Source organism: Telmatherina bonti (assembly GCF_933228915.1).
Source record: "Telmatherina bonti genome assembly, chromosome: 21".
Classification (NCBI taxonomy): Eukaryota; Metazoa; Chordata; class Actinopteri; order Atheriniformes; family Telmatherinidae; genus Telmatherina; species Telmatherina bonti.
In genome coordinates this window covers 16,945,080-16,972,811 of record NC_136630.1, presented here as the reverse complement: position 1 = coordinate 16,972,811, position 27,732 = coordinate 16,945,080, and the positions used below count along the sequence as shown (strand labels likewise).

At 39.4% G+C, this 27,732-nt stretch overlaps 1 protein-coding gene across 2 annotated transcripts; it reads left to right on the top strand.

Annotated features, from left to right (window-relative positions):
- The first annotated feature begins 779 nt into the window (after window positions 1-779).
- erbb2 (erb-b2 receptor tyrosine kinase 2) lies at window positions 780-27,459 on the top strand. 2 transcript variants are annotated; one of them, XM_079260912.1, is made up of 27 exons: window positions 780-1,048; window positions 12,689-12,840; window positions 12,978-13,158; window positions 13,368-13,508; window positions 13,939-14,004; window positions 14,102-14,217; window positions 14,308-14,449; window positions 14,717-14,845; window positions 16,399-16,540; window positions 18,133-18,206; window positions 18,338-18,428; window positions 19,078-19,283; window positions 19,575-19,704; window positions 20,117-20,207; window positions 20,651-20,805; window positions 20,887-20,934; window positions 21,068-21,206; window positions 21,309-21,431; window positions 21,514-21,612; window positions 21,696-21,881; window positions 22,060-22,215; window positions 22,293-22,368; window positions 22,573-22,719; window positions 22,877-22,974; window positions 23,082-23,270; window positions 23,423-23,807; window positions 24,103-27,459. In XM_079260912.1, the coding sequence occupies exons 1-27, from the start codon at window positions 976-978 to the stop codon at window positions 24,462-24,464; spliced, it is 3,897 nt and encodes a 1,298-aa protein (XP_079117038.1). In that variant the 5' UTR covers window positions 780-975; the 3' UTR covers window positions 24,465-27,459. The 2 variants fall into 2 exon arrangements, with proteins under 2 accessions (XP_079117038.1, XP_079117037.1); XM_079260911.1 differs by having other exon boundaries at window positions 23,420-23,807.
- The last annotated feature ends 273 nt before the right edge of the window (window positions 27,460-27,732 follow it).

Genomic DNA, 27,732 nt, shown 5'->3' with positions numbered 1-27,732 from the left:
ACCGTTTAATGCAATGGAAGGGTCGCGGGGAAGTTGGAGCCCATCCCAGCAATCTTTGGGCGAAAGGCAGGAAACACCCTGGACAGCTCACCAGTCCATCGCAGGGCCATTGTAAATGTCAAACTGTTAAATTACCAGATGGTGACTCAAGTATTTGACATTATAAGTAGGGCTATTGTTGGGGTATTTAAAGGAAGCATTACTTATAAATCACCTAAACCAGGGATCCCCAACCCTGGTCCTCAAGGACCAGTGTCCTGCAGGTTTTCCAAGTGTTCCTGCTGGAACACACATCATTCATGCTCATATAAGCTCTGCAAACGTCTGCTAAATACACATTGATTTGAATCAGGTGTTGTGCAGCAGGAACACTTGGAAAACCTGCAGGACACCGGTCCTCGAGGACCAGGATTGGGGATCCCTTGCGGAAAACCAGTGGTGGGTAATTGCAGTCCTGCAGAAGTTACGGGTTTCCCTGTTGCAACCATAGACTGTATATAAAGAGAGGTTGCAACACATCCTGATCCCCATCAGACTAAATGAGCAGACCGATGCCAAGCTGGAAAACACACTCTGCACAAGTTTGCCAATTAGCCATTGATTTGAGTCAGGTGTGTTGCAGCAGGGAAACTCCGAACACTTGCAGGCTCTCGAGGACTGGAGTTGCCCACCCTGGCTGGTCTAAATGGAGGGCGGGCTGAGTCAACCTGCCACTCCCCGTTCAGGCCTTCGCGTGAACGCGCTTGTGCTCCTGCGCTGTCACGGTTTACTACCAACAGTCTGAGTCCACGGGAGGAAGTCACTGAGATTGGGAAACGGACAACAACTCCCCACTGTGCCGTGGAAACAGGGGGGAAAAAGGAGGAAAAACACTTTGACTGGGAAGGGGAAGAAGTCAATACGTCGCTTTTCCTCATCGGGAACAGTAAATCAGTCTAGTTTGGAATATGGACTAAAGGCGCCGGGTTGGAGCAGATGGAGGCGGTGAGAAGTTTGCTGTTTGTCGGCGCCGTTCTGCTCGCAGCGACGGGCGCTTGGAGCAGGGAAGGTGGGTAACTTTTCTCGTCCTGAGTGACTCCACTGTTCGGCGACACTTATTTACCATTTATCAAAACGATGTCAAATGAAGGTCCGTTGGTCTCGTTTTCGCAATTCTTCGAGTTTCTCTCTGGGCAGGAACCACATTCCTGCGTGACTCTGCAGCCGCGTCCTCCCCGCCGAGGCTCGCGGGATTTGTGAAGCTCTGATGAGGAGTTAAAAAAAAAAAAATCACACCTGTCACATTGGAGCTTTGCACGAGACCTTCCGTTTGAACAGAAAATGCCAAGCCAGAAACCCGGAGCCCACTCAGTCGCACCAATAAACTCAGCTAGAAACTTCAGCAACGTCAAAAACATCTGTGAAAGTGTTAAAGACGCAACAAAGTTGAGCAACAGAGGCCAGATTTTCCACTGATTTTTATTTATGTTTGTGCCCCTCGTCGTAAACAACAACAAATAAACAACATTAACAGGCAGTGCATTGTTTGGCAAGGATCATGACGATGTCAATTATTCACTTCTGGCTCGAAAGGGGACATTGTCTGGTAGAGGGCCACTTGTCACTGTTGGAGCTTGAGCGCGTGCCAGCTAAACAAGAGCTAACTGAAAGTCCAAACCAGTCCAGATTTTTTTAAAAATACAAACCAGTTTTCTCGTTTTTACTGGTTTTAAACATAGTTCCTCCACGTTTGTCAGAATCACACCAGAAAAAAGTTATCACAAAATCCCAGCTTGATGAACCATTCTTGGTTAGAATAATTTAAGATTATTTTGCCTAAGTAGCCAAAACACAAGTAGTCTGTTTTTTTCCCTGCAATTAGAGGAACCTTATCTTACTTTTAGTCTTTAGTTTTGTCAAACAGGTCAGATATTGGGTGAATTGATAAAGCAATGCGTTGTTGCATCTGTTATTTCTCATTTATAGGCTAAAAATCTATCAATGCGCCTGGTCAGATTAAAAAAAAAAAAAAAAAAAAAGCTTTTATACAGATGCAGCTCTTGGCAAAAATACTAACATCAATAACTGAGAATTTCCTTTGCAATGCAGACTTTATTGATGTGTGTTTGTCAATTTTTATTGGCGTGCATGGTTAAACATTAAAAGCAAGCTGGAAACGGGGTTAAGCGTGCAGTTTATAAGAGCACAAACTGTTGTTTGTGTTTCATTAGCTGCTCCAACCACCAGCACTATGACAAACAAAGCCAATAGTTGCAGGTGAAGTATTTCCATATACGACTGCATTGTTGTTGGGAACAGGTTGGTGCACTTCAGTCCACAGTGTCAATCTGTGAAGCATCAGATCAGTTCGAGTGCCCTGACTGGTTCCCAGAGTTAAGCAATGCACTAAGTGGATGTATTTGAAAAGTTTTCATTTCAGTCATCAAATGTTATTACGTCACACAACACAATCTGTGTTATGGTCTTCACAGAGTTCATGTCCTTGCTATGCTTCAGTGCTCCCACTGAGAGCTGATTAAAGTCTAACTGAATTGGCCCCAATTGCAGGTTAACTCAGCCAGATTTGACTCACCAGACTACACTGCATGTTAGTGATCTAACTCACACTGAGCTGAAAATGTGGACCACCAGCAGACCTGAATAACTTCCTCTGTGGAAACTTTCATTACTTTCTTCTTTGCTTTTCTTTTACTTGAGCTGCACACATTCATCCTACATTTACATTGTGCTGGGCCAATCTCCATGGTGCTGGAACACTAATGATTAACTGGAAATAAATGGCAAATGATAAACTATTTCCACATTAAAAAGAATCTTGTTCAGTCTTGAGCTACTTCAAAAGAAATCAAATCTGTCCTTAAGAATCTGAAAGAATATGTTGACCTTATTCACATATACTCATCTTAAAGCTGGGGTAGGTAATGTTGGCGAGCGAGCAAGATCTGAAAGTAGCCCCTGTCTTGGCTTCTCCCACTTTGGTTTTGCTCCTCGCGTGATCCAAGGCTTTTTTCTTACCCCCACCAACGAGGTTATGTTTTTACCGGTGTTTATCTGTTTGTGTTCAAGATAACTCAAAAAGTTATTGACATATTTTATTTAAATTTTTGCGAGTTGTTGGAAATGTGAAAAGGAAAAACAGGTTTAATTTTGGTGGCGATCCGGATCACCTTTTGGATCTGGCCATGGTGGAGGTTTGCGCTCTGAGGGCTTTTCTAGTTCGCAACTTTTTCCACCAACGATTTTCTTTCTTGGCTGTTTAGTGGGAGGAGGCAAATAAACCGAGCCGGGTCGGGAAATCCTTCCTGCACTTTCTCTGCCGTGAAAAAGCTTACAAAATAGAAGAAATGAACAACTTCAATTTGACCCGAACTTTTTCATTGGTCAGTTTGTACAGATTTACAGTAAACCGAGGGGTCTAATTATATTTCTTATTGTTCATGATTACAAAATGTACAGACTATCAGGGCGAGGAACCACTTCCACCAGTTAAAAAAAAAAAAAAAAAAAAAAAAATCTGCAAAATTACTTACCCCAGCTTTAAGCTGAAATGAAATAATCATTTTAGCTCCACTATGTATTAATAGTTTTGAAGTGCTGACAAAGTAATGAAATGTCTCATCTTTGCTGTGGCATAAAACAGTCGCGATCTATGTACCACCCACCCCCCCTCCCAAAAAAGAAAACCAAAAACATTTCTATAAATGATAGCTTTGAGCACCAAATGAAACACTAACTATAGTACAATTCATGTCAATAACTTATTAAGAAAATGTCAGCATTAGCTCCTAGCTTAGTCTTTAGAAAACAACTAAACTAAACGAGGCCAGTTGCTAATCATTCTGTTACTACTTTGGTATTTTAAGGAATTACAGGAAATGCATTTAGTACTCGAAAACCAGCCCAACTTGCACAGTATATCTAGGGAGTCACGTTATCTTTGGTCAATAGCTGATTAGCTTCAACTAAGACCCAGATGTATACTCCAATGTTCTGTAGCTTATTAGGCACTTACTGCCATTGTTTTGAATAAACGCTGGGTCTAAGATGTGAAACCGTACATCACACAACAAGCAAAGAGCTTACTTACCAGTCCATTATTAAAGCTGCTTCAGTACTCATGTAAAAAATGAACTGACCTTCAGTGACACCAATCATAACTAATAACTGTGCCACTCAGAATCCCCAAATAGAAGAATCGACAGTTACTTTAAATTATTTTCATTTATCAATGCAACAAAGAGTGGGTTCTGCATCCATAGTTTTTCATCAGACTCCCAACAGGCAAATTCTTTGTCAAGGTTGACTCATGTATTTCCTCTGGAGTGATACCTTTCTCATTTTCTCTTTCTGGCCTTCTCAGACACTGTTTTCACCTTCTTATTTTGTCAAATTTGTCTGCCCAAAGTTTTGTTAAAAGAGGAGGAAGAAGTAGCACAAAACAGAGCCCTCAATGTTAATAGAGGGGGCGCTGTAAAGAAAGTGCTCCAGGTCACATGATCCCATGAGAGATGAACCGCTCCTGCAAAGTTACACTGGGTACGGTTACATGGTGTTTTTTAAATTCGAAATTAATAATTTGAAATTAAATGTCGGAATTAACGTATTCCCCTACGAGTTTACATGAAAATAATAATTCCGAATGAACGTTTACATGAAACACGTCCTAACTTAATTCCTTTTTTGAGCGGCGGGTTCTGATTGAACAGAGGGTGCACTTGACGTTTGACGTATACCGGAAATAAACAAAGTTGGCTCCCTGCTTCTCGTCTTTTCAGTCGTAACTTATAAAAAGTCCATAATAAGTACAATTTTCGCTGCTATTTTTATTATAACTTTGAAGTAGCAGCTCAACACGAGCACGCTATTTCACTTTTTGCAGCAACTGAGAAGAAGAAGAAGAAAGATAGACCACCAAACACGGGAGGCAAAACAACGCGCGTCATTAGGACAGGACAAGGTAATGAGCATGTGCAGAACGACTGGAATTAACTTAGAGTGAAATTAAGGTGTACATGACAGAGGAATTAAATAGTTCAGAATTAAAATGCGAATAAACCAGCTACTTACATCGGAATTAAGTTTAATTCTGAATAAAAATTAGCATTAGGAATTAAGTGTTTTAAATGGTCGTTTTTCATCAGTTTAAAGTGGAATTAACTTTTTTCAGAATTAAACAGGAATTAAAACTCCCATGTAAACGCACGGAATGTCTGGTTTCCGAAGAGGCCAGCCCTTCCGGAGCATCAACATTCATCAAGCACTGTATATTGAGCCCAGAAATCATCCATTATTATTCATGTTAGGCTAATATTTGGGTCAAAAGTTACACTGTATCCTTTTAACGATAATTACCAAAAAATGAATGCAAACCTCAGTTGTTTTTTTTTTCTTTTAAATTGAGGAGGACGTCATAAAATGAGAGGATTAGGGTGCCTTTCACAAATCCCCAGTTGATAAACTCCTTGATTTGTCCATGCAGCTGTCTAAAACTAAGAAAGCATTTAAAGTACTGGCACCGAAAAGGAAATGAGGCCAATATTTAGATGCAGACCAGTGACAAAACCAAGTTAAAATGACTGGAAAATAAAAATAATTGCTGATTCTTCCACAGGGGTGCTCTGGGTGGTGCAGTTATTAGTTACGATTAGTGTCTCTGAGGGTGAGTTAATTTTTGACATGAAGACTGCAGCAGCTTTAGTCAGCGAGACTTCCCAGCTCACTAATATTTCAACAGAGCATTGACTAACATTTGTAGGATTGTTCTGAATGCAATTATTGGTGGGTTGAAGCAGACTTGGGTGCACCTACAGTTGCACAAGCACTAGTAGCTACTGTCAGCAGCCCAATGTTGGACCTTAGCAGCGTGCAAGGTGCTGTTACAAAACTGCTAAACTGATGCACAGGCAACAGCTGTGAGACCTTTAATTGAAATGCTTGTGTTCTGATAAGAATTAAATTGTTTTGATAATTAAATATTTTTAGATAATTTGAGACTTGCATAGGTGATAATGTGAGTCCTCTCATCCCCAAAGGAAACTCTTGCTGATTTTAATTTTATAAAGTTTGTGAGTGATGACCTGTATCCTGTAAAACACTTCTGTCCTAGCTGAGGCCGTCTCTCCCAGGTTGTTACGATGCTCACACCTGAAGGATACAAAGGCAAACTGAAGTATTAGAAAAGTATGAAAATGAAGTGTATCAGACCTAAGTCGGCTACAACATCAATACAACTCCTTGACAAAGTTGTTACAATGCTCATTATCTAAAAAAAACAGGCAACACTTGCATCCAGGAATTCAGACGGATGCTACTTTGAAACTTGCCACCTACCTAACAATTTTTGCAGACCAGTTGCACCATGATGCCATATTCAATACAGCTGAATCTGAATCCACTGTCAAGTTTATGCTGTGGACAATATTGCATCAAAACACCATGTGAGGTAACGTCTATCGGTGAAAATGCTTTTCACTTATGCAGTCAACACCTAGATGTACTGAAGCTATATATGTTGTATTTTCTATGGATTAGTCTTGTATGTTTCTTTCAGTTTTCACGGCACATCCCTGACTAACAGAGTATAATTTATCTCAGTGGAAACCATTTCATAATAGAATAGATCAGTCTGCTTTTTTTTTATCAGCTTGTTTTTGATTCTTACTGTGCTTTCCCACTTACAAGACACCCTTTTGTAAACGGTAAAATCCTCATGCGAATCCAGCTGCAGATTCCTCATATTGTAGTAATGTGTGTAAACGATGCAGGAGGTTCTGTCACTTTTGTAGAATCTGTTGTGATTGTAGTCAGTGCACGACAGTACAGTACTGGTACAGTACAAATCCTGTTCTGCTTGTCTGTTGAGCAATACCTGTTTTTTCTTCCATGAAGAGTGAAGAGGAAGAATGTTTTCAGGGAAGATCAGGAGACATGGGTAGTTTATGCAAGGCACGTTGCATGGATCCTGACTGCTGCAGAATTAGGACTGTTAAACTGGGAGGGGGAGTGGGGGGGGGGTTATAAACCGACAAAGTCCTGTTGCATCAGCTCGTTTTGTTTCTGTTGAGCTTTGAAGGGACCCTAACCCTATCTAGAGGACAATGAAGGGCAGAGGATCAGCGTGGTGTCTTCCACCATGCCAGATTCTGCAGTAGCATCATGTTTGTGTGACTTATTGTGAGCATGCAGGTAAACACAAACGTACACTCCTTGTGCTAACTGGAACTCTGCCACACGCAGGTGTGGCTTCCAGCTGGCTTTCAGTTTTCAATCTTAAGTCTCAGGTGGTTTGTTAGTTTAACTCAGCACAGTCACATGTCACATCCTCCTTATGAAATGAGATTCTGATCAATCAAATCGGTCACTTTTACAAAAAAAAAGAGTGACTTATTTACAGTAATAATAAAAAGATCAGGAAATTTGGTTGTTTCTATTTGAGCTGAAGTTATTTTTTTCCACTCAGAGGATCAATTGTTAACTAATGCTGTCTGGCAAATGGCTAAGAGCCTGTCAATGGAAAAGTACTCCTGACATTAATATGTTACAGATAGTAACAAGTTATTTTACTCTAACTGGTGCCGTGAGGAGCATCTTTTTGAAACAACCACAGCACGTGTTGCTCTTTTTCAGAAGAGTCAGATTATTGGTTAGCATTGAGTATAAAATGACTGAAATCGGTAGAAAACCTGGAAGGCTAGCCGTGTGAACCATCACCACAGAGGAAGAAATCTGGTCAGAAGAAAATCTTGAACAATCTCAATTGTAGGTCAATTAAATGTTTGGTGAAATGAAACCGATGCACCCATAATATGGAGACAACCAGGAAAATGTATTTACAAACTCCCCTAACAAATTTTACTGCTTAGGGTTTGGAATGATGTGATGTGCTCTGATGGGTCCAGGTGGCGGGTGCAGCTGCAAAGGAAGGGCTGGCGTTGAAAAGTTGTATTAAATAATATAAGTCTAAAACCTGATATCAGGTGATTACTAAACACACTGAATAACCAGATTCTTCTATTACTAGATTTTTTTATTTTCACTCATGGTGGCATGGAGATATTCCAAGATGACACCGTCCGGACATATCAGGCTCAGTTTGTACATGGGCAATTCTCAAAATTCTTTGATAATGCTGATTTTCGTCGATTTAAAAACCCAAAAAAAATGTATAAAACCTTTTTTGTTTTTTGCTAGTAATTTTTCTTGATTTCAGTTAGGAGAAAACACAGTAGCCAGACCATCATTCTGCTACTATAATGCCCAAGAAGACAAGTAAAAAGATCAATAAAACCAATAAAAATGACAAAAATCTATAGTTGATAAATTTTATTTAATTGGGAAAAAAAAAATTGATTTTTAAAATTGTGAAACAAAAAATCCTGATTTTCAATTAGATTTTCCCACCTCTACAGTACAGTGTGAAGGGTACTTTGCATTATATGTTAACATATTAAATGTTAAAATATACTGATTTTGTTCCCCCTTATGTTTTTGTATTTCTATGTCTTTGAACTTTGTGCAAGCAAAACCCACAATTTTAAGAAGATTCCTGAAAGTAGTTGAACAATGTTGGATATGACAGACTAATTTATAATAAATAAAACAAGTTGCAGTTCAAGTTTAAGGTGCTTGAGGCATTGAAGTGCTCATGTGGAAAGTATTTGCTTACTCACTCCCTCTTACATTATCTTAATACATTTTAATGCCAGTCCAGACCTGACAATCATCTCATCCTTGTCACTTTATGCCAGCTGATTGGTAGCATAATGCATGTGCAATGTGCCATGAAAACAAGGATTCAGAAGTGTTATGTTTTTTTGTTTTTTTTTTTGTGATGCCAGAAATGTTAAATAAGGCATTACTTTAGCGATTAATCAGGTACATGAGATAAATATTTTCAACAACATATTTCCGGTTATTGAAGTGTAAGTCAACAGAAATAACTAAATGTTAACTATATTATCACCCTTGCGTTGAGTTTTCATTAGATATATAAAGCAGCACAAAATTAGAACATCACTGTTAAAGCAAATGCAGGTCATACATTTTCTAATTTTTATACTTCTATAATTTAGGTTTAAGGATTAGCATTTAAAACTAAATGTTACTACATAACTGTGCAGTCCTTTACAATGTTAAAGCTGATCTTTTTTCAGAGGATATCAGAGTAAAACTGTCTCGAATGACTAGATGCAAAGTCAGTTTGTAATGTTGAATAGTGAGGAGAAGAAAATCTTTACAATAGAACAGCCAAAATGATTAAATAACTTTTATATCAGATATTAATAGAGCTGTGCTCTGATATCTGATGATGCAAAAAAGAGAGAGATTTTTAGGTTCAGCTAATTATAACACCCTTTTAAGCAGAAACAAATAGACTATATCTTGCTGGATGTTTAAGTGTGTGTGATAAATTAGTTGTGCTTTGCTTGACAGTTTTGTGGCTTCAGCAGAATCTAGAGCTCACACCCACATTACATTGTAAGTGTGCAGGTGCAAAGGTGACAAAGTGAGCAGCATTTGAATAATTGCTCTCTCCAGCTGTCTCTTTCTTGCATTCTTGTTTTCATCATTTTTTATTCTCGTACACATGAGCACAGTGCTTTAAACGTCAGTAGTGACATACGTCTTCCACAATGTGCCTTTGCATAAAAGTGTGTGTCTACGGACAGTGTTTAGTATACCTTGATTGGACTATACTGATGCATCATGGATCCTTTACACCTAATTTCTTGTTCACTATTGCTGTTACACACATATATAGATATAAATCATCGGCTATACCGGGGTGTCCAACTCCAGTCCTCGAGAGCCGCAGTCCAGCATGTGTGAGGTGTTTTCAAGCTGCAATCGAATTGAAAAATCGAATATTGTGATTTTTCTTTTCTTTTTTTTCTTTCAAATAAATAAAAATTATCCATTATAAAATTAGTCATTTTTTGTTGATCTTTTTACTTGTCTTCTTGGGAATTATAGCAGCAGAATGATGGGCTGTCTACTGTGTTGTTTTTTCCTAATTAAAATCAAGAAAAATGATGAGCAAAAAAAAAAAAAAGTTTTATACATTTTTTAAAAATAATCTACATAAAAATCAACAATATTGAAGAATTATGAGAATTGCAATTATAAATCGAATCGGCACCCAAAAAAATCTGAATCGAATCGAGGACATAAGCATATTGTCAAAGCCCTAATGAATACATTCCCTATATTCAACAAGCAAAGGTCATGTCACTTTTCAGTTAAGCACTTTTTCTATTGCAACTCCAACATTAACTTGATCAAGTTATTAATTTAACTCGATATTTTACATAAGAATAGTACAATCCACTGAGACCATAGTCAGTACTTTACATGACCTTAGAAAAAAATCGTATTATTTTGCTGGTCTGAATAAAACAGGCCTGAAAAATGAACATTATATGACCAACATCAGATTAACAAACCAAGATTATTTGGTCAGAAGTCCAATGTCTCATGCACGTATACCTGAAGTGCATTTCTAACTGGCAGTGGTGCTTTGCTCATGCTCCACAGTTCTGACTACATACAGTCGTTGATGTGAGAAAAGCTGGTACACTCGCAAAGAAGTAGCTGGTAACAACAGAAAATAGCCAAAACAGTGCTGCATCTTACTTGTTGAAGGAAAATGCCCAGATGTACTGTTTGGCTATTAGTCATTTATTTGGTTTGTGACATAAGAGATCAACTGGAAAATGCTCCATTCTAACAAACTGGGAGGGGAATCCTTACCAGCTGCCGCAGTGGAGGCAAGCATACCAGTGAATTGGTGCCTTTACCTTTGCATTAATACTGGGGCAGGGAGACTGGTCCAAGTCTAGCTGTAACTGTGCATGACAACATACCAATCACTCTGATTGAAAATAATCAGAAATTTTTGAACCTCAAAAGAAGTCATATGAAGAACAAGCTATTGTGAAGCACTAAAGCAGCTGAAGTTTCCAAGCAAAGCTGCCATCCCTGCAGACACCTTAATACACTTATTTGTGTGTGTGCATGCATGAGGGTGACCATGTTTTGTGGTTGATCTGTCCAACATGGCAATCATGTCCTAAACTAGAAGGTCAAAGATCAGAGACGTATCTCTGTACAGGATATCGACCCTCATAGCCCAGTTTATAGCCCTCCACTAGTGTCATCTTTTAGATATGCAGTGACACACATTTCTTTGAGATGACATGAGAGTTGGGCAGGGATTCACAGACTGAGACAAACTGAGGAGAAGACGGGCGAAAGTGTAAATGACTTCAGTTTCAACCCCAAAATATTTAGTAAGTAATGGCGATGAAGGGCAGAGATCGCGAGATGACAGCGGGTAGATGAGGCAGAGTGAGTGATGAAAGAGCAGGTATTTTCGGCTGCTCCTCACAAGGCCACGCATTCATGCAGGCGTTGCTGAGAGACTTTTGGAGTGTCAACAATGAGGGATAATAGGAGGGGAAGCCAAGATTTGAAATTACAAGAGTTTTTTTAAAAAAAATTTTTTTTATTTTTTAGAAATGAAAAATCTGCTCTAATGTGCTTTTTTTAAGGCACATTCTCCTAATCCCAAGAACTGCTATTGTGTGTGTGTGTGTGTGTGTGTGTGTGTGTGTGTGTGTGTGTGTGTGTGTGTGTGTGTGTGTGTGTGTGTGTGTGTGTGTGTGTGTGTGCAAAGTTCAGGGAATCCACTTCTGTTTTTTTTGGTTTTTTTTTATGATTAAAAATGATAAGGCTCTAGAATAAAGCCAAGCGCTCATCCTGGCTAGACATGTAAAAACTATTTTCCATGATGACATCACTTAAGGAGGCAGTGAATAGTCATTTAATTTATTTGACACAGGCTGCAACTACTGGGTGTGTATTTTTGGCAGCTGCTCTGTTAATCGTGGACCATTTGCTACAGTAGCTTGCTGCCAGATTTTAATGCAGGTCTTATATTACCGATTTTATTTCTTGGCTAATTTGTCATAGCTTTAATATGTTGTCATTATTCTGCCATCAGAGTAAAACCTTTGCAGTTTCAAATGTTTATACTAGAGAAGTACATCTGACAAACTGCCTGTCAAGACTTCTAGTTTTTCCAGTGATATGAGTCCAGCAGCCTTCTCCAAAAGGACAGACAGACAGACAGACAGAGATAGCAGAGCAGTGCTGGGTGAGGGGCTCAATCGAGGAGAGTGGGTTGACTATTGATGGGCTGTTGGAAGGAATCCAGAGGAAGTCATTTATAACCTCCAAAGAGGAGGGACTGTCCACTGTGTGACTGCCTGCTAAGGCATGGGAGCTATGTAGCTGCAGAAGCCCTCGTGAATTGCAATGCTGCATGACCCTGAATGTAATGCTGTGTGTGACACAATGTTGGGAATCTGTGCTTGCTTGTTCAAAATATACATGTTCAGATACAAAGGAAAGAAGTTGTGTGGGTGTGTGGGTGGGTGTGTGTGTGTGTGTGTGTGGGTGGGTGGAATTTAAGTGTGTGTTCACACTTATAGGCATACATATGCTCAGCTTTTGATGCTGACCAACTTGGGAAGTTCTTTATTTGTAATGTTTATATTTTAAAAGGTTAAATTTGCAACGTTTGAGTCCATGTGGGTAAGTTAGAATGTGTCACTTTGTTAGATGTATATAAAACTTTTACTAAAAAATGCACTTGGATAAAGTGGGGATCATGTTGTCTGTGTTGCAGTGTGCCTGGGCACGGACATGAAGCTGGCGCTGCCCTCCAGCCTGGAAAATCACTATGAGACCCTGAGACTGCTCTACACAGGCTGCCAGGTTGTCCATGGCAACCTTGAGATTACACACCTTCATGGAAACCCAGATCTCTCCTTCCTACAGGTATAGTTTGCGTGGAGGTCTTTGAACAAAAGGAGCATAATAATTGTGAAATAGAAATCTATTTTATTTATTTTTTTAGTTTATTAGTTCCAACATTTTTAGTCACTCTTTGTGTATCTTTACCTCTTGCTTACCAGGGAATCGTAGAGGTGCAGGGTTACGTACTTGTTGCACATGTCTCAGTGAGCCTGATGCCTTTGGACAACCTTCGGATCATAAGAGGCAGTCAGTTATACAACTCCAACTATTCACTGGTTGTGGTGAATAACACTCTGGGCAATCAGGGGCTGAGGACCCTCAGGCTTCGTAGCCTCACAGGTTGGTCAATAGCTTATCAGAGCTTTTGTTCCAGCCCAGCACTACCTGACTGTACAGGCCCGGACTTGTGACTGAATATATTCGTGGCTTTTGGTCCATTTTAGTGTTACCTGCTACTCACTGGAAGATTTTAAATTTCAAGTCAGTATATACATACTTTTTAAAAAAAAAAAAAAAAAATCATTTATCATGCATCATCTGTCCTGCAGAGATTCTGTTAGGTGGGGTATATATTTTTGGGAACCCCCAGCTGTGCTTCCCGGACCCTCAGAGCATCAATTGGAGAGACACATTGGATGAAACCAACAACCACTTCAGTGAAATCCAACTGCAGGCTCGGGAGCCTAAATGTGAGCAGCCGACTGAGTGATTGAGACTCTGAATCTCCCCTTGGGTTTCCAAAAAAAGAAATGTCTGTCAGACAGATGGAGAAAGCGCTATGCTATGTGAATTAAAATAAATCTGACTTGTACACATGCAAATGTGGGACATCCCTGGGGGAGTTTTCGAAACATTTCAGAGGCATACATGCCAACATGCAACTTGTCATTAGAGTGAATGATTCAGCATCTTGTATTGAGGTGTCCAGGTTTCCTGAATAATCTGAGTTTACCTGGGAATTATTGTTAACACACACCTCTGTTGACTCAGAAATGTCAGTCATAACTTTCCAAAACATGCTTTTTGTAGACACTTAATATCTGTTTAAATCAGAATAAATTAAATATTCCATGACAGATTTCAGTATTTCATGTTTAAATTACATTACTTTCTGCTCAGGCCCAAACTGCTCCCCTGCATGTGGGAAAGGATGCTGGGGAGAAACCGATCAAGACTGCCAAACATGTGAGTCTTGATCACTTTGTGTACTTTTCTTACTGTAGAAAGTCAGCATCAGATGAAGTGTTGGTAAAACTCAGTGTTTGACTTTTTTATTTTAAAGTGACCAGAATTAACTGTGCATCTGACTGTAAGCGATGTAAAGGTCAGCTATCCAATGACTGCTGTCACAGGCAGTGTGCTGCTGGCTGCACGGGACCCAAAGACTCAGACTGCCTGGTAAATGACACATACTTTTATCTCTGCAGTTATCAGTTTGTGTTGCCAGACAGGCTTTTATTACATTTTCCTCCTTCCTCTTCTCTCCAGGCATGTCGTCACTTCAACGACAGTGGAGTGTGTAAGGAGAACTGTCCTCTGCCAACCATCTATGACCCCGTCACCTTTCAGACCAAACCAAACCCAGACAAAAAGTTTAACTTTGGAGCCACCTGCGTCAAGACATGTCCTTGTAAGAACTTTGCTTAAAAAGATCCAATTCATCATAAATAAAACATAAATAAAAAATAATAATGATAAAAAAAAAAAGCTACAAACCCAATTCAGTTGAAGATAATCCGACTGTTCACTAGTTAAACTTTTTTTTATTATTTATTTAATTTTTTTTTTTGCTGTGGATGGAGATTTCAGTGTTTTTTGTTTGTTTTTTTTTTCTTTGGTTGTTTTTTCTCTGTCATGCTACTTGGATGCCCTTTGAACACTATTTTCCTCTCCTTAGATAACTATCTGGCAATGGAAATGGCCTGTACATTGTTTTGCCTCCGAGCCAACCAGGAGGTTATCGTCACTCAGTCTGATGGAAGTGAGACACAGAAATGTGAAAAGTGTGAAGGAGACTGTCCCAAAGGTAAGGTCGTGCATTCTGGATACAACATACAGTAAATATACACTCGGACGCAGCTTTATGTGGATGTGCTGGAAATCTGCTATTAGTACTAATAATTTATCAAAAATTTTGTGGCGGTACCTCAGTACATACTTTTTCAATAACAAAATAAACTAATTAATCCTTTGCTATTAAAATTGCAAAAGGTTTGGGGGATAGTCTCCTCGCATATATAAGACCTACATCCACCAGGATAAAACTTGTCAGTAAAAAAAAAAAACTTTATTCTGCTCTGGCAGCCATTTTCTGTCCAGTAACACAATTTTCAGCCCATTTTCAGCATCCTGCAGCAGGACATGAGGTAGAGGTATTTGTCTGCAAGCCTCTACATGTGGTTCTGTGTTCATAGCCAGAACTTATATATATATATATATATATATATATATATATATATTTTTTTTTTTTAAAAAAGGGGGAGAGGGGGGGAACGTGTTAATGCATGATAAAATAATTAACGGTGTTAATTTAAGTAAATATGAAAATGATTATTAACAACTACAAGACACCTATTCCTAAGAAAATTTTCTATTTTATTTTGCCTCCACCTTCAAAGCACATCAGTTTCATATTCGGTAAAAGTCTTTATTTATTTACTTTTTTAAAATCTCGTGTGTTTGTCGTTATTTGGACAAAAGGTTAAAGCACACCACATGTTTATATGTACTTGTACTCATATCCAGGTCAGTTGGGATGTATCAAGGAAATTTGCACTGATAGATTCAAACATCTGAGAATTTGCCATTTGTACTTCCATAGTTTTGGCCATTTTTTCCAGCATAAAAGTTGTGTAGTCTTTCTCACATGAAGTCTGGTTTGTGGTGTGTTGAGTTCTGTCATCCTTTGCTGCATCACCCAACATACTACAGTAACATTAGAATCATAGACATACTCTGTATTTTAAATACTGCATATCTACAGCTAACATAACATGGAAGCAACATTTAACTTTCATTGTCTGCCAGTTGTTAGTCATGTTCTGTCACGGCATTGATTGTGGAAACATCTGTATCATAACTCGTCTTAAAAATCAAGAAACTTAGGTAGGGTTAATAACATAAATACATCCTGCTTTGTGTTTATGGTTCAGGCTGGTGGTGTAACATAGTCATTTGCCTATTTATGCCAACTACTCATTTTTCATGGGTTCAACCAATTGGCAATGTGTGCTGTATCACAAAGCAGTTTTCCTCTGAGTACGACATCACCTGGCTTCTCAGAGCAGGTGACAGAGAGCCTTTTGGATGTAATGCAACTGGGAAACTTAAACCAGCAATAAATCTGCTGAAACTGTTATGTCATGATGTAGTTGAACCAGTCACCTGCTCATTGTTGGAACCATTTCTGGAGGAAGTGGTCCCACCCAGATTGAGAAAGTTTATCAATGAAATTAATGTGATAGACTTCATTGATTTAAATGTTTAGCTCAATATGTCAATCATTACTTTTATTACACATTTAAGTATCTAGATTTTGAAAAAAATGTCTCAAATCTCAATTTTCTTCGTCTGTTATAGTGTGTTACGGTCTGGGTATGGAAAACCTAGGTGTCATGGACAACGATGGTGTCACCATGGTGACGTCATCTAATGTGGAGCAGTTTAATAAATGTAAGAAGATTTTTGGAAGTCTTGCTTTCCGCCCTCAGAGCTTTGCAAGGTAAGACACAAATATTGCCTTGCATTTTGTTTAATACCTAAGTTTTTATTTGTCATTTGAAGGAAAGTTAAGATACCAAATGCCTAAAATGTCTGGTTGAGTTTAAAGATTCTGTTCAAATGACCACCTGGAAAATTGTTTATGGATTCTAGTGCACATCTCACATATCAGATATGAATGAATTAAAAAAAAATCAAATTTTAAAAACATCATCACTATTAATAACTAAACAAATCAAACACATTTTCATAAAAAAGGGTATTGAGTGTTAAATACTCTTAGTCCATAGTCCATTGCTCATCTCCACATGTCCAGCATTCCTATGGGACCCCCATATGCAACACAAAGTCTGCCGACTCTTCATTAAGTAATTTGTAAAAGCCACATCTAAAATAATTGACCTGCAGAATGCTGAGTAGTTCTGCAGAAGGACCTGATCATGAAATCTCTCTGGTTGTTGATACCTTACAGCAAACAATATTAAGCCATGAGTTCATAAGTCCATATTAAACTTCTTCAAATTCCTGGATGTGTACACTACAATAGCCAAACCCTCTGAAAATACATCAGCTGTGGAAGAATCAGTGCAGTCTGCAGTATATCTCCAGAAGCTCCAGGAGTTGAATAGGAGTGCCAAGGCAGGACACACACCCGCTCATCAACTTGATTATCATTGTCCTGTTAATTTATTTTGACAATCTTAAATTATGAGCATACAATGTATTAAAATTCAAGTAATTTCATGTTTTTGTTTTTACTCCCAAAGAGACTAATGTTTTGCTATAATCATGACTAAAATTAAGCTGCTAACTCAATTTATCACCAACAATCACATTTATTTTAGTAGATGACAGGGAACAGCTTGATGGCAGAACTTTAGCTTGCTGCAGTCACATCCCTCCCATTCAGCACTTCAAATATTTGAGTTTGTGAGTCTTTGTGAATGGAGTGCAGTAAGAACCTGCCTCTAAAGCCAAACCCTGCAAATGGACTCAAACATGCTTTAAACCCAGATTGTTTTTTCTTTCTGGGATGATTTTTTTTTTTCTTAACAGAAAATAACTTCCTTCATTTGTTCTTTAATCTAAAATTATGCTGCCATTTTAGTAAAATATTTATAAAATGATATAGAGTTTGGGTAAAATTACTACATGCAGTTTAATCTGATGTCCTGTGTGCGACATCTTGTAAACCCGAGGTGCAAATACTTGTAGTACCCTCTATAGTGTTTTCTAACTGTTCTTAGTAAAAAGTACCATTCCCTCTGTACTGTGAAATTTATAAAAAATACACAAACTAACCCTCATTGCTGGAGATTTTATCAGTAGATTGTAACGATAATGGTGCAAGTAGAACACATAAGACACTAAAGCTGTTGTTTACAGGCAAAACTTGTTCAGACAGGCTTGGTAAAAAAGAGAAACAAAAAGTTTATTATATAATCCATTGTTTTTTTTTATTACCAGTATTTTACTGCAGTGGAAAAATGGCCATCATGACATAAAATTACCTGAAGAAATATATCATTTAGCAGAAGCTACTCTGCATCTAAAATATTCTTATTCTGATTCTCGGTGCTCGTCACTGTTCAGAGATCCTGTGACCAACACATCTGGATTGACTTTGGAGCAGCTGAGTGCCTTCAAGAAACTAGAGGAGATAACTGGTATCAGCAGTTTGTTGAAGCTTTTCTAAGTTTTTACCAAGAAAATAAGACAAATTTACTCATTTCCATCCATTCTGCAACATAAGACCATGCAGAAGTTTCAGTATCTATGTCTGATGTTTGACCTGCAGGTTATTTGTATATTGATGCCTGGCCAGAGGAGTGGACTGACCTCAGTGTGTTTGAGAACCTGAAAGTGATCAGAGGCAGGATGCTCTACATGTAAGTCTTTTAAACTTGCTCTTTGTACTGTTTGTGCACTAAACCTCCTGCTCTATATCAACAATTTCTAATGGAACCAGACTCTGTAAAAGACTATCTGTAATATCTTTAATGCAATAATTAGTCATCAGTCTCATCAATAAACCAACAAAGCAGCTGGAGCTCTTAAAGTGAAATCAGAGCAAGTATGTAAATGATGGCTCTCAGACAGAGAAAATGATACAAAGCTGGAGAAAAACACCAAAAACAGATTCCGTATATGGGGTCATGTTCTTTCTGTGTTGTGCGTCACTGCATGCCTCAGTGTTGATGTCCATTCACTCACACTGTGTCTTTGTTTGCACTCTTTCTTTCCTCTGTTGCAGCAGTCTGCTCACTTTCATGGTAATAAATGCTAATTGTTAGCCAGCTCTGCTGCTTTGGTGTGCAGCACATGCCAGCCGAAGCCTATGGTGTCCATGGATTCCTCTTAGTCTGTCTCTTGCTGATTTGCTTTCAATTAAGATCCTTTGCCATCATTGTCTTTTTAAGGCTACTTTCCTCTTTTGTATGTTTCTGATTACCACTATAAGAAATGTTAAAAAAACAAAACATTGTAAGAGTGGGCACTATTTAATTCCTAATAACATTAAGACTCTTCTCTTTTTAGGGGTGTGTTTTCACTGGCCATCCAGAACCTACACATTCAGTCTCTTGGCTTGCGTTCACTGCATAGCGTCAGTGGAGGCTTGGTCTTGGTATATAACAATTCGCAGTTGTGCTACACCAATTCACTGCATTGGGAGAATCTCCTCCATCCCACCCAGGGACCCAGGGAACTTATTGTGAGACAGAACCAAGACCCTGAAGTTTGTGGTAGGGGAACACATACGTAATGAATGAAGAAAGTGGAGTTTTATCAATTACATTGTTAGTAAATGTTTAGTTTCTGTTCTATTTTAAATGTGTGGATTTGTTGACTCTTTATGCTTTTGTGTGCAGGATCTGTTTGTGCTTTGGGAATTTTCTTGTAGCAGGGATTTAAGCCAAACTTGATGTGTAAAATTAGTCCTCATGCTCACTTGTAACGCCATGTTAATCAAGCCAATAAACAGTGAAAAGAAAACCTTTACTGTACATCATGCTCTGAAATCTGTGTGTTTTCAGAGAGCAAGGGGCAAGTGTGTCACTCACTGTGTGAGGGGGGCTGTTGGGGTCCAGGACCCAGCCAATGTGTGTCCTGCAAGTCTTTCCAGCGGGGCACTGAGTGTGTAGAGCAATGTAACTTATATCAGGGGTAAGAAAATGTATTTGAATATCTCCACACTACATTACTAAAACATAAAGTTTTATTTATCATCCAATAGTATGTGAAAAATCAGCAGGTAGGTGTAGAGTGTGGCAGGATATTGGCTGCTACAATCCAATTGCTCTTTGTGCAGTAACTTAAATCAGAAGCTGAACAAACTCATGTCGTAGTGACATTATCTCCACAATATTCTCTCATATTTGATAAGATTGTATTCCCAGCATGCATTGCCTAGACAATAAGTCATCCTGCACTTCCCATTGGGTTATTTAAAGCTGGGGCCCCCTTTCTAAAAGCGTGTCTGGTATCACATGTCAGGTGCTTCAGATGAAAGCATCCAACAAATGCCTGGCTGTGTTACGAGATGTTGTGTTAAATGTAACGTGTCCTTGCGTTGCAGGATTGTGCGTGAATACACAGACGGATCTTTGTGCCTTACCTGTGATGCAGAGTGTCGACCTCTTAATGGTTCTGTATCCTGCCACGGCCAGGTAAAACATGCAGGCAAATCAAATGGTGTAGCTGCCATCTCTGCAAGTCAAATAAAACAGAAGTACTACATGGTTGTACACGAGTGCCTGTTATACTTTAGCAGCCTGACAGCTGTCTGTTCTATCTCTTAGTTTTGACAAATTTCCACCCTTACTTTTACAACCAGCTACTGCCGTTTTAATATTCAGGACGTTTGAAATGGTCAGGCTACAGGACATGTCACTCAGAGCTACATCAAATGTTTTGACTCAACTGTGGATGAAGCAAAAGTCTCATGAAAGTACTGAGTTTGTTATTGCATGGAAAAAGCTGAAAGTCTAGCAAAACATGCGACCAAACTGTCTAAAATGTCTTGCTTTTCTATTAGATGCCCCCCGGATAAAATGAAGAACTAAACAAACATAACTTTGGCTTTTTGTAATGTTTCTCTGTGTGTTTTCAGGGTCCAGAACATTGCACTGAGTGTCGAAACTTCCAAGATGGAGATCACTGTGTGGAACATTGTCCTAGTGGTTTGAAGAAAGATCAGCTAATTGTGTGGAAGTACAGCAATGCTACGGGACACTGTCTGCCCTGCAACACTAACTGCACACTATCGTAAGTGAAGGCAAACTCACAAGTACAAGCAGGCACAGTGCGCACATTGAAGATTCATTGGAAGTGATTTCTACGTTTCAGGTGTACTGTGAAGGATGAGAGAGGCTGCCCCGTTGATACCAGGACAGGGTGAGAAACTTATGTTGTTTGTAGGAGGATACTTTGTATTTCCAGCTCAGCTTTTCTGGATTCTTTCATTCTTTTTTTATGTCTATTTTAAGGGATTATAGTTGCACTGAAATGTTTTATTTTTTCTGTTAAGATCGGGAACAACCGTTGCTGCTGCGGTTGGTGGAGTGGTGCTTTTCTTCATCCTGCTGGCCCTCCTGGTCTTTTATCTGAGGAGACAGAAAAAGCTCAAAAGGAAGGAGACTGTCAGGAGGTACTTGCAGGAGCAGGAGGTGAGAACTTGGAACTGGAGTCAGTTTGTAGCTATGAATAAAATGTTTTCTGGGGTGTACTATGTCCCCTCAATTTGCTGTTTGCCTCTTCCATCTGCACAGCTGGTGGAGCCTTTAACACCAAGTGGTGTGTCTCCAAATCAAGCTCAGATGCGTATCCTGAAAGAGACTGAGCTGAAAAAACTCAGGGTTCTGGGTGCAGGTGCCTTTGGCACTGTTTACAAGGTATGTCAGACAGACACATAACAGCAGTGTTTGTTTGTTATGATCACTGTGTTGATGACGATGGTTTTGGTCACTATTTCAGGGAACGTGGGCTCCTGAAGGAGAAAGTGTGAAGATACCTGTGGCCATTAAGGTGTTGCGGGAGAACACCTCACCAAAGGCAAATAAAGAAATCCTTGATGTGAGTACAGTCCATTTACATAAACTTACTCAACTCCAGCCCACTTTACAATTCTTTAAAATCTGTCCTCTGCCTCCTCGCAGGAGGCCTATGTGATGGCGGGGGTCACCAGCCCTTATGTCTGTCGCCTGTTGGGGATATGTTTAACCTCCACGGTGCAGCTGGTTACTCAGCTGATGCCATTTGGCTGCCTCCTCGACTACGTCAAAGAGAACAAAGACTGCATTGGCTCACAGGTCCTCCTGAACTGGTGTGTCCAGATTGCCAAGGTACTAAAACAAGAAACCATATGCCATAATTTTGATGGATTCTTCACATAAAGCAAAGTTGATTTGTCTCTGTGTTACAGCAGTATCTTAATGTTCTTCTGTTTGTTTGTCCTTTTACATTTGAAATGGCATCAGTTTGTATAGCTGTGGAAACGTGGATTTGTGTGTGTTGGTGTAGGGGATGAGTTATCTGGAGGACATCCGGTTGGTCCACAGAGATCTGGCAGCCCGCAATGTCCTGGTAAAGAACCCAAACCACGTGAAGATCACAGACTTCGGATTAGCCCGTCTGCTCGATATAGATGAGACGGAGTACCATGCTGATGGAGGCAAGGTAAGATGGGGCTGTTGCTGCGAAGTCATTACTTATTAATACATTTATTCTTAAAGCTTATGTTTCTGTATTTTAAGGTGCCAATTAAATGGATGGCTTTGGAGTCGATTATGCACAGAAAGTTCACTCACCAGAGTGATGTCTGGAGCTATGGTCAGTATCCGTTTGCACATTTTTACCATCGACAAATGATAAGAAAATGTTGATTTATATCAGTTTTTATGCTAAGTCACGGATTCTAAATAAAAATATCTTCATTTCATGTCAGTAATCTTGATATGTCATTGATTATTGATTCATTTTCAAGGGGCTGAATTGGTAGATCGTTAATCATACCATTATTGTTACCTTCCTCAGGGGTGACGGTTTGGGAGCTGATGACATTTGGCTCTAAACCCTACGACACAATCCCAGCAAGGGACATCCCAGAAGTATTAGAGGGGGGAGAGCGGCTTCCCCAGCCTCCCATCTGCACCATCGATGTCTACATGATCATGGTGAAATGTCAGTACTGCAGCTTATATTTTGCCTTTGGTCTCACATTTGAAATTTTAACCAAGTTATTAAAAACAACTTCAGTCTCTTAGCTCAGATTTCACCCTTTCTTGACCTTTGTTATTTGGATTATGATAGTGAGAGTTTGTATTGTTGATATTTGCAGGTTGGATGATTGACCCAGACAGCAGGCCAAAGTTTAAAGACCTTATTGGTGACTTTAGTGTCATGGCCAGAGATCCATCTCGTTATTTAGTCATCAAGGTACGTCTGATTCATGCTATGTTGTCATTAACACTGTAGAGGCTTGAAAATCAACATTTTTTTCTGTTTATTATGCTCATCTACATTATTGTTTCACTGACCTGCAGAACGATGAGCAGATGAGCGTGAACGGCCTAGTGGACAGTCAGTTTTATCGGATGCTTCTGGAAGAGGGAGACAATATGGGAGAAATGATGGATGCAGAGGAGTATCTGGTTCCCCAACCAAACCTCCTCCCCAGGGTTAAAGGAGACGAGCCTCAGCCCAATGGTCCATCTAGGCACCAGTCATACAGGGTCAGTGCCAAATGATGTAGTTTTGGTATTTGGTGAATTTTTTTTATTCTGTCTTGCAATCTCTCTAAATCGGGTCTGGACAATGTCTTATATTCACTTTCATCTTCAGTTTCTGAAAACTGTTTTGTCCTTGTGCCTGTTGCTTCTAGCAGAGCAGAGAACAGGGTTTAGATGTTGAGCCGTCTGCCACTGGTGGCTCTCGGAGCCTGTACTCCTCTTTAAGCACTCTTGGCCGCAGCCAGTACCCCACCTTACCTACTGGAGCCAGTACTTCCAACGGCATGTGGCCTCAGTACCCCGGATTGGCTCGCAGCCCCTCAGCAGGAGGACAGTCTGACACTGTCTTCCTGGATACGCCAGACGGTACCTCATTGCCTCCAGCCAGCCCTGGGCGCTACTGCAAAGATCCCACCTACCCCAATGGGAGCCAGGGGGACCTGGAGACAGATGGGCCTAATAGCTTTCATCAGAGTCACCATCTTCATCACTCACTGCCCAGACGGAGTCATGGCCACCATCATAATAATGTCTTGCCAGGTGAGTGGCTGAAATCTTTGACAAAAGAAAAGTGTCTCCAAACTCCCCTTATTCCCTTCATGCCTCTTAAGATGGTGGAAGAACCAATCACACATCTTTAGAATACAAATGCACTGATGGGGATTTTTCAGATTGTAATCAACAGTTTGATGGACAAGAATGATTGACTGTTTAATAAACAGGTGAACCATGGAAAAATCATAAACATTTTTATTGGGGAAAAAAAAAAAAAAGGGAAAATCTCAGCAGACCTTTGAATATGTTTTGACTTTGCTACTTTTGTCCACCCTCTTAGAGTACATCAACCAGGAGGTTCAGGATCTCAGGCCAGTGATCCCAGAGCGTCCCACCACTCTTCCACGTAAAGGATCCAAAATAGACAGACGACTTCCCAATGGTCTGAGCTCTGGTCACAGTGTGGAAAACCCAGGTTACCTAGTCCCAGTTAACTCCACCTCACCTGCATTTGACAACCCATACTACCTGGACCTTGTGGCCAAAGCCATAGCCACTTCTCCTGGGATTGTAGAGGCAGACTGCCCAGCAGCTCTGGAGAGCGACGGAGGAGGCACTAGGCGTGTAAATGGGTTTGTGACTCCCACTGCAGAAAATCCAGAGTATCTCGGACTAGCAGACACTTGGAGTGGACATACATGAGGAGAAAGAGACTGGGAAGTGAAGAGGAATCACAGACTTGGTTTCGTTTTGGGAAAAGAGAAAGGGAAGATGAATATTTGAGTGACAGATATTAGTGGGGTGTAAGCGTGAAACTCGCCCCAGTATGGACAGATCAATGTCAAACAGAAGCATCACGGTTGAAAACATTGGAGGCTTTTCATCAAAAGTCACCACTGACTTAATAATGTAGCATTAATGATGTATGTGGCTTCATGTGTGTTCTTGTCTTTCCCTTAACAATCTGTGACAGTTCAGTGCCAAAAAGCTGTAAATATAAGACAGAGAACTTTGTGAAAAACACTTGACGGTACAATGAGGATGTGATCGTCACAGAATCACTTGAAAGATATCAAGAATGGAGATTTATTATATATATTTTGCTAATAGTTATATTCTTTTAATGTTTGGTTTCTGTGATTGTTTCTGCCGCATGTGAATTACATGTGAATTAGTTGTATTCTTCTCAGCTCCTACAGATCAAAACATGCACACTTTGACAAAGTAAGCCATGATAAGCATTGAAGATGTTTAGTATTCTAGTCACTTTCTCCCAGACCTGATTGGGGTCTCCAACACTCTCAAAGCCATTTTGTTTTGGGCAGAGAAAGCCCTGCCACCCATCTGGCCAGTGCACATGCTCCGTGAAAGAAAGGCATCCTGTATGGAGAAGACAGCGGCATTGTGCCGCGCTGATGTATTTGCTTGTTTAGTGGTTGTGGCTGCAGCCACTTCCTAGTACAAGAAATCAGTTGTGAGGTACTAGTAGACTTTTTAAGCTGCATGAATTATGTTTTTGTCATTAAGACACAGTAAAAAGGGGGATTAAAGCCAACGTTTCAAAGACTGTCAGTCTTTGGCAAAGGTAGGGAGATTATCTTCATCAAAATTATGCAAAATGCACTACACATTAGGATACTGTGTGTGCCTTCCCAGTATGTATTGTGACTGAGTTGTTTGGGTTAATTGGTTTTTCACTGGGCATCAATAATCTTCCAGTTAGTAGTGAATATTTCACAAGACTTGAGAATTTGCTTATATATGTGCACTTCCCTTTATGAGGCAAAAAGGAGTAGCCCACCGCAGACGGCAGCTGAATGGGATTCAGGGCAGACAAAAACATGGCTCTGCTCCATTTGGATAATCAATGCATGGCTCAAATTCCACTCTGTGAGGATTTACTGGCATCTCAGTTAATAATCAACAGCATTTTTTTGAGGCTTTTTTTTGGATTCTTCATGTTAAGTGGCGTTGCACTGGGGGAGGTCAAACCCGTTTCAATAGATCTATTGTCTAATCCAGTTTCCTTCGTCAGTGCTCTCCTGAGTCACACATCCCGAACGACGACAGTTTCAGAAGTTTGAAAAGAAAGTAGTTCTCTGCAGAGGTCCGCGGCTCGGCGACAGAGTGCGCCCCTCTCAGGCTTGTAGTCCGGGAGGGGATTGTGTGTTGTAAACAAACTGCCACTTATTGTCCCACTGACTTTCAACATTTAGCATATTTAAGCCTCTCTGAGATGTTTATATTGTCCACATGATAACTGGAGGGTGTCATCAGTGGGAGGACTGAGATGTTTGTTGACTGTGTACAACCACCTCATTCATGAGCGTTTTTCCCTGAAAGTATCTTGATCTTATTATACGGGTTTGTTTTTTTAGTTTTTTTTTTTTTTTTAATGAGATCTTTACAAAAAAAATTGATACATTTCTTATCCAAACATCTTTATTTGAATAAAAATGTCCGTTTTTTGTTTTTTTTTAATACATGCAGCCATTAAATGTTAACATTGTGAAGGTGTTGGTGTTCAGATTCAGAAAACATTTTATATCATCATGGTGTAAATATAGTGCTGTGCTTTGGAGTGAAACCCTTCATGAAAATAGTTGCAGTCAGCTGTAGGCTTCATATCTCCAAAATGACGAGCTTTTGGTAGAAAACCTGAATCAGATTGACCAAAACATGCATTTTTGCATTGATAATGTTGTACTTTAAATGTTCTAAACATTCATAAATGACTTTTTTTTTTTTTAAATTTTAAATATATAAATAGTTCTCTACATCGACCTGAATGCCCTTTTAGATTTCTGATTTTGCCTTCCTCTACATCTGCTTTCAGATGTTGGGTGTGTTTCTGGGATCTTCCACACAAGAAGAAAAAAAAGAAAATGTGAACATAACATCTGTTGCAGAGACTTGTATTTCTTTTAAGACCAGACTGTGACAGTTTTAAGCACAACTCACAGATATTCCTTTTGAGTGACAATTTCTCCTCATTGTGAAATCATAGAAATCTGATATGCAATCATAAATCATGCACTTGTTTTTACACTGTTGTTTGATTTTTAGGAATTGTGAAATTGGTATGTGTCTAAGGTGTAACCTCTACAATCCTGAGGAATGACTTTAACTTCCACCCCCTTAAAATGCTTCTACCCCCCTCCACACCTCTCTTTTTTTTTTTTTTTTCTCTCAGTACTCATATTAATTGAGACCATTTGCTTTAATATAAAACTAATCATTTTCCCTATGCCCAATCAGGAGCTTAAATGTTGACAAAGCAACACCTTGTGATTGACTTTTGAACTGATCCAGTTCAGCAGAACACAAACTAAAAAAAAATTGAGCCAAGTTTTAATCAATGTGTAAAAGCCCGTGGATGAGTCTCAAGAGTGGTTAAAGCAAGAGAGCGTGTTACCTGTAAGCTAACCAGAGAGAAAGAAGAAGCAGCTAACAAGCATGTGCTGAAGGTTTCATGACACTAAATATTTGTAATTTACATTTTGAAGAAATTGCATCCTTTGTACTTTTCATGTTTATAAATGTTTTTTTCATTAATCGTTTTCATTTTTGGGATATTGTGACGGTATTAATAACCGTCATGTTGTTGGGAATTTGTACATTCATTTGCTTTTTTGGTCAGTAAGTCCCATCATGTAAATGTAAATACAATCACTGGTAGCTAATTTCACTGAATACATTATGACTAGTTGCTCATCTGTTGAGGGAGGGAAGTGCAAATAAATGTTTATGAGGACATGGCCAATTTTGTGTCTGACCGTTTGCACACATGCACATCAATATCTAAGTAGATTTTTTTTTTTTTTTTTTTTTTAAATATATAAACCATAAACTGTTCCTGCCCCCCAGTGATAGTGGACAGGAACTGCATGTATTTACAGCCTTTGAATCAAACATGCTGTAGTCTCTGTTTGCTTTCTGACCCTGGTGAAGGATACAGTTCTGTCCTCTA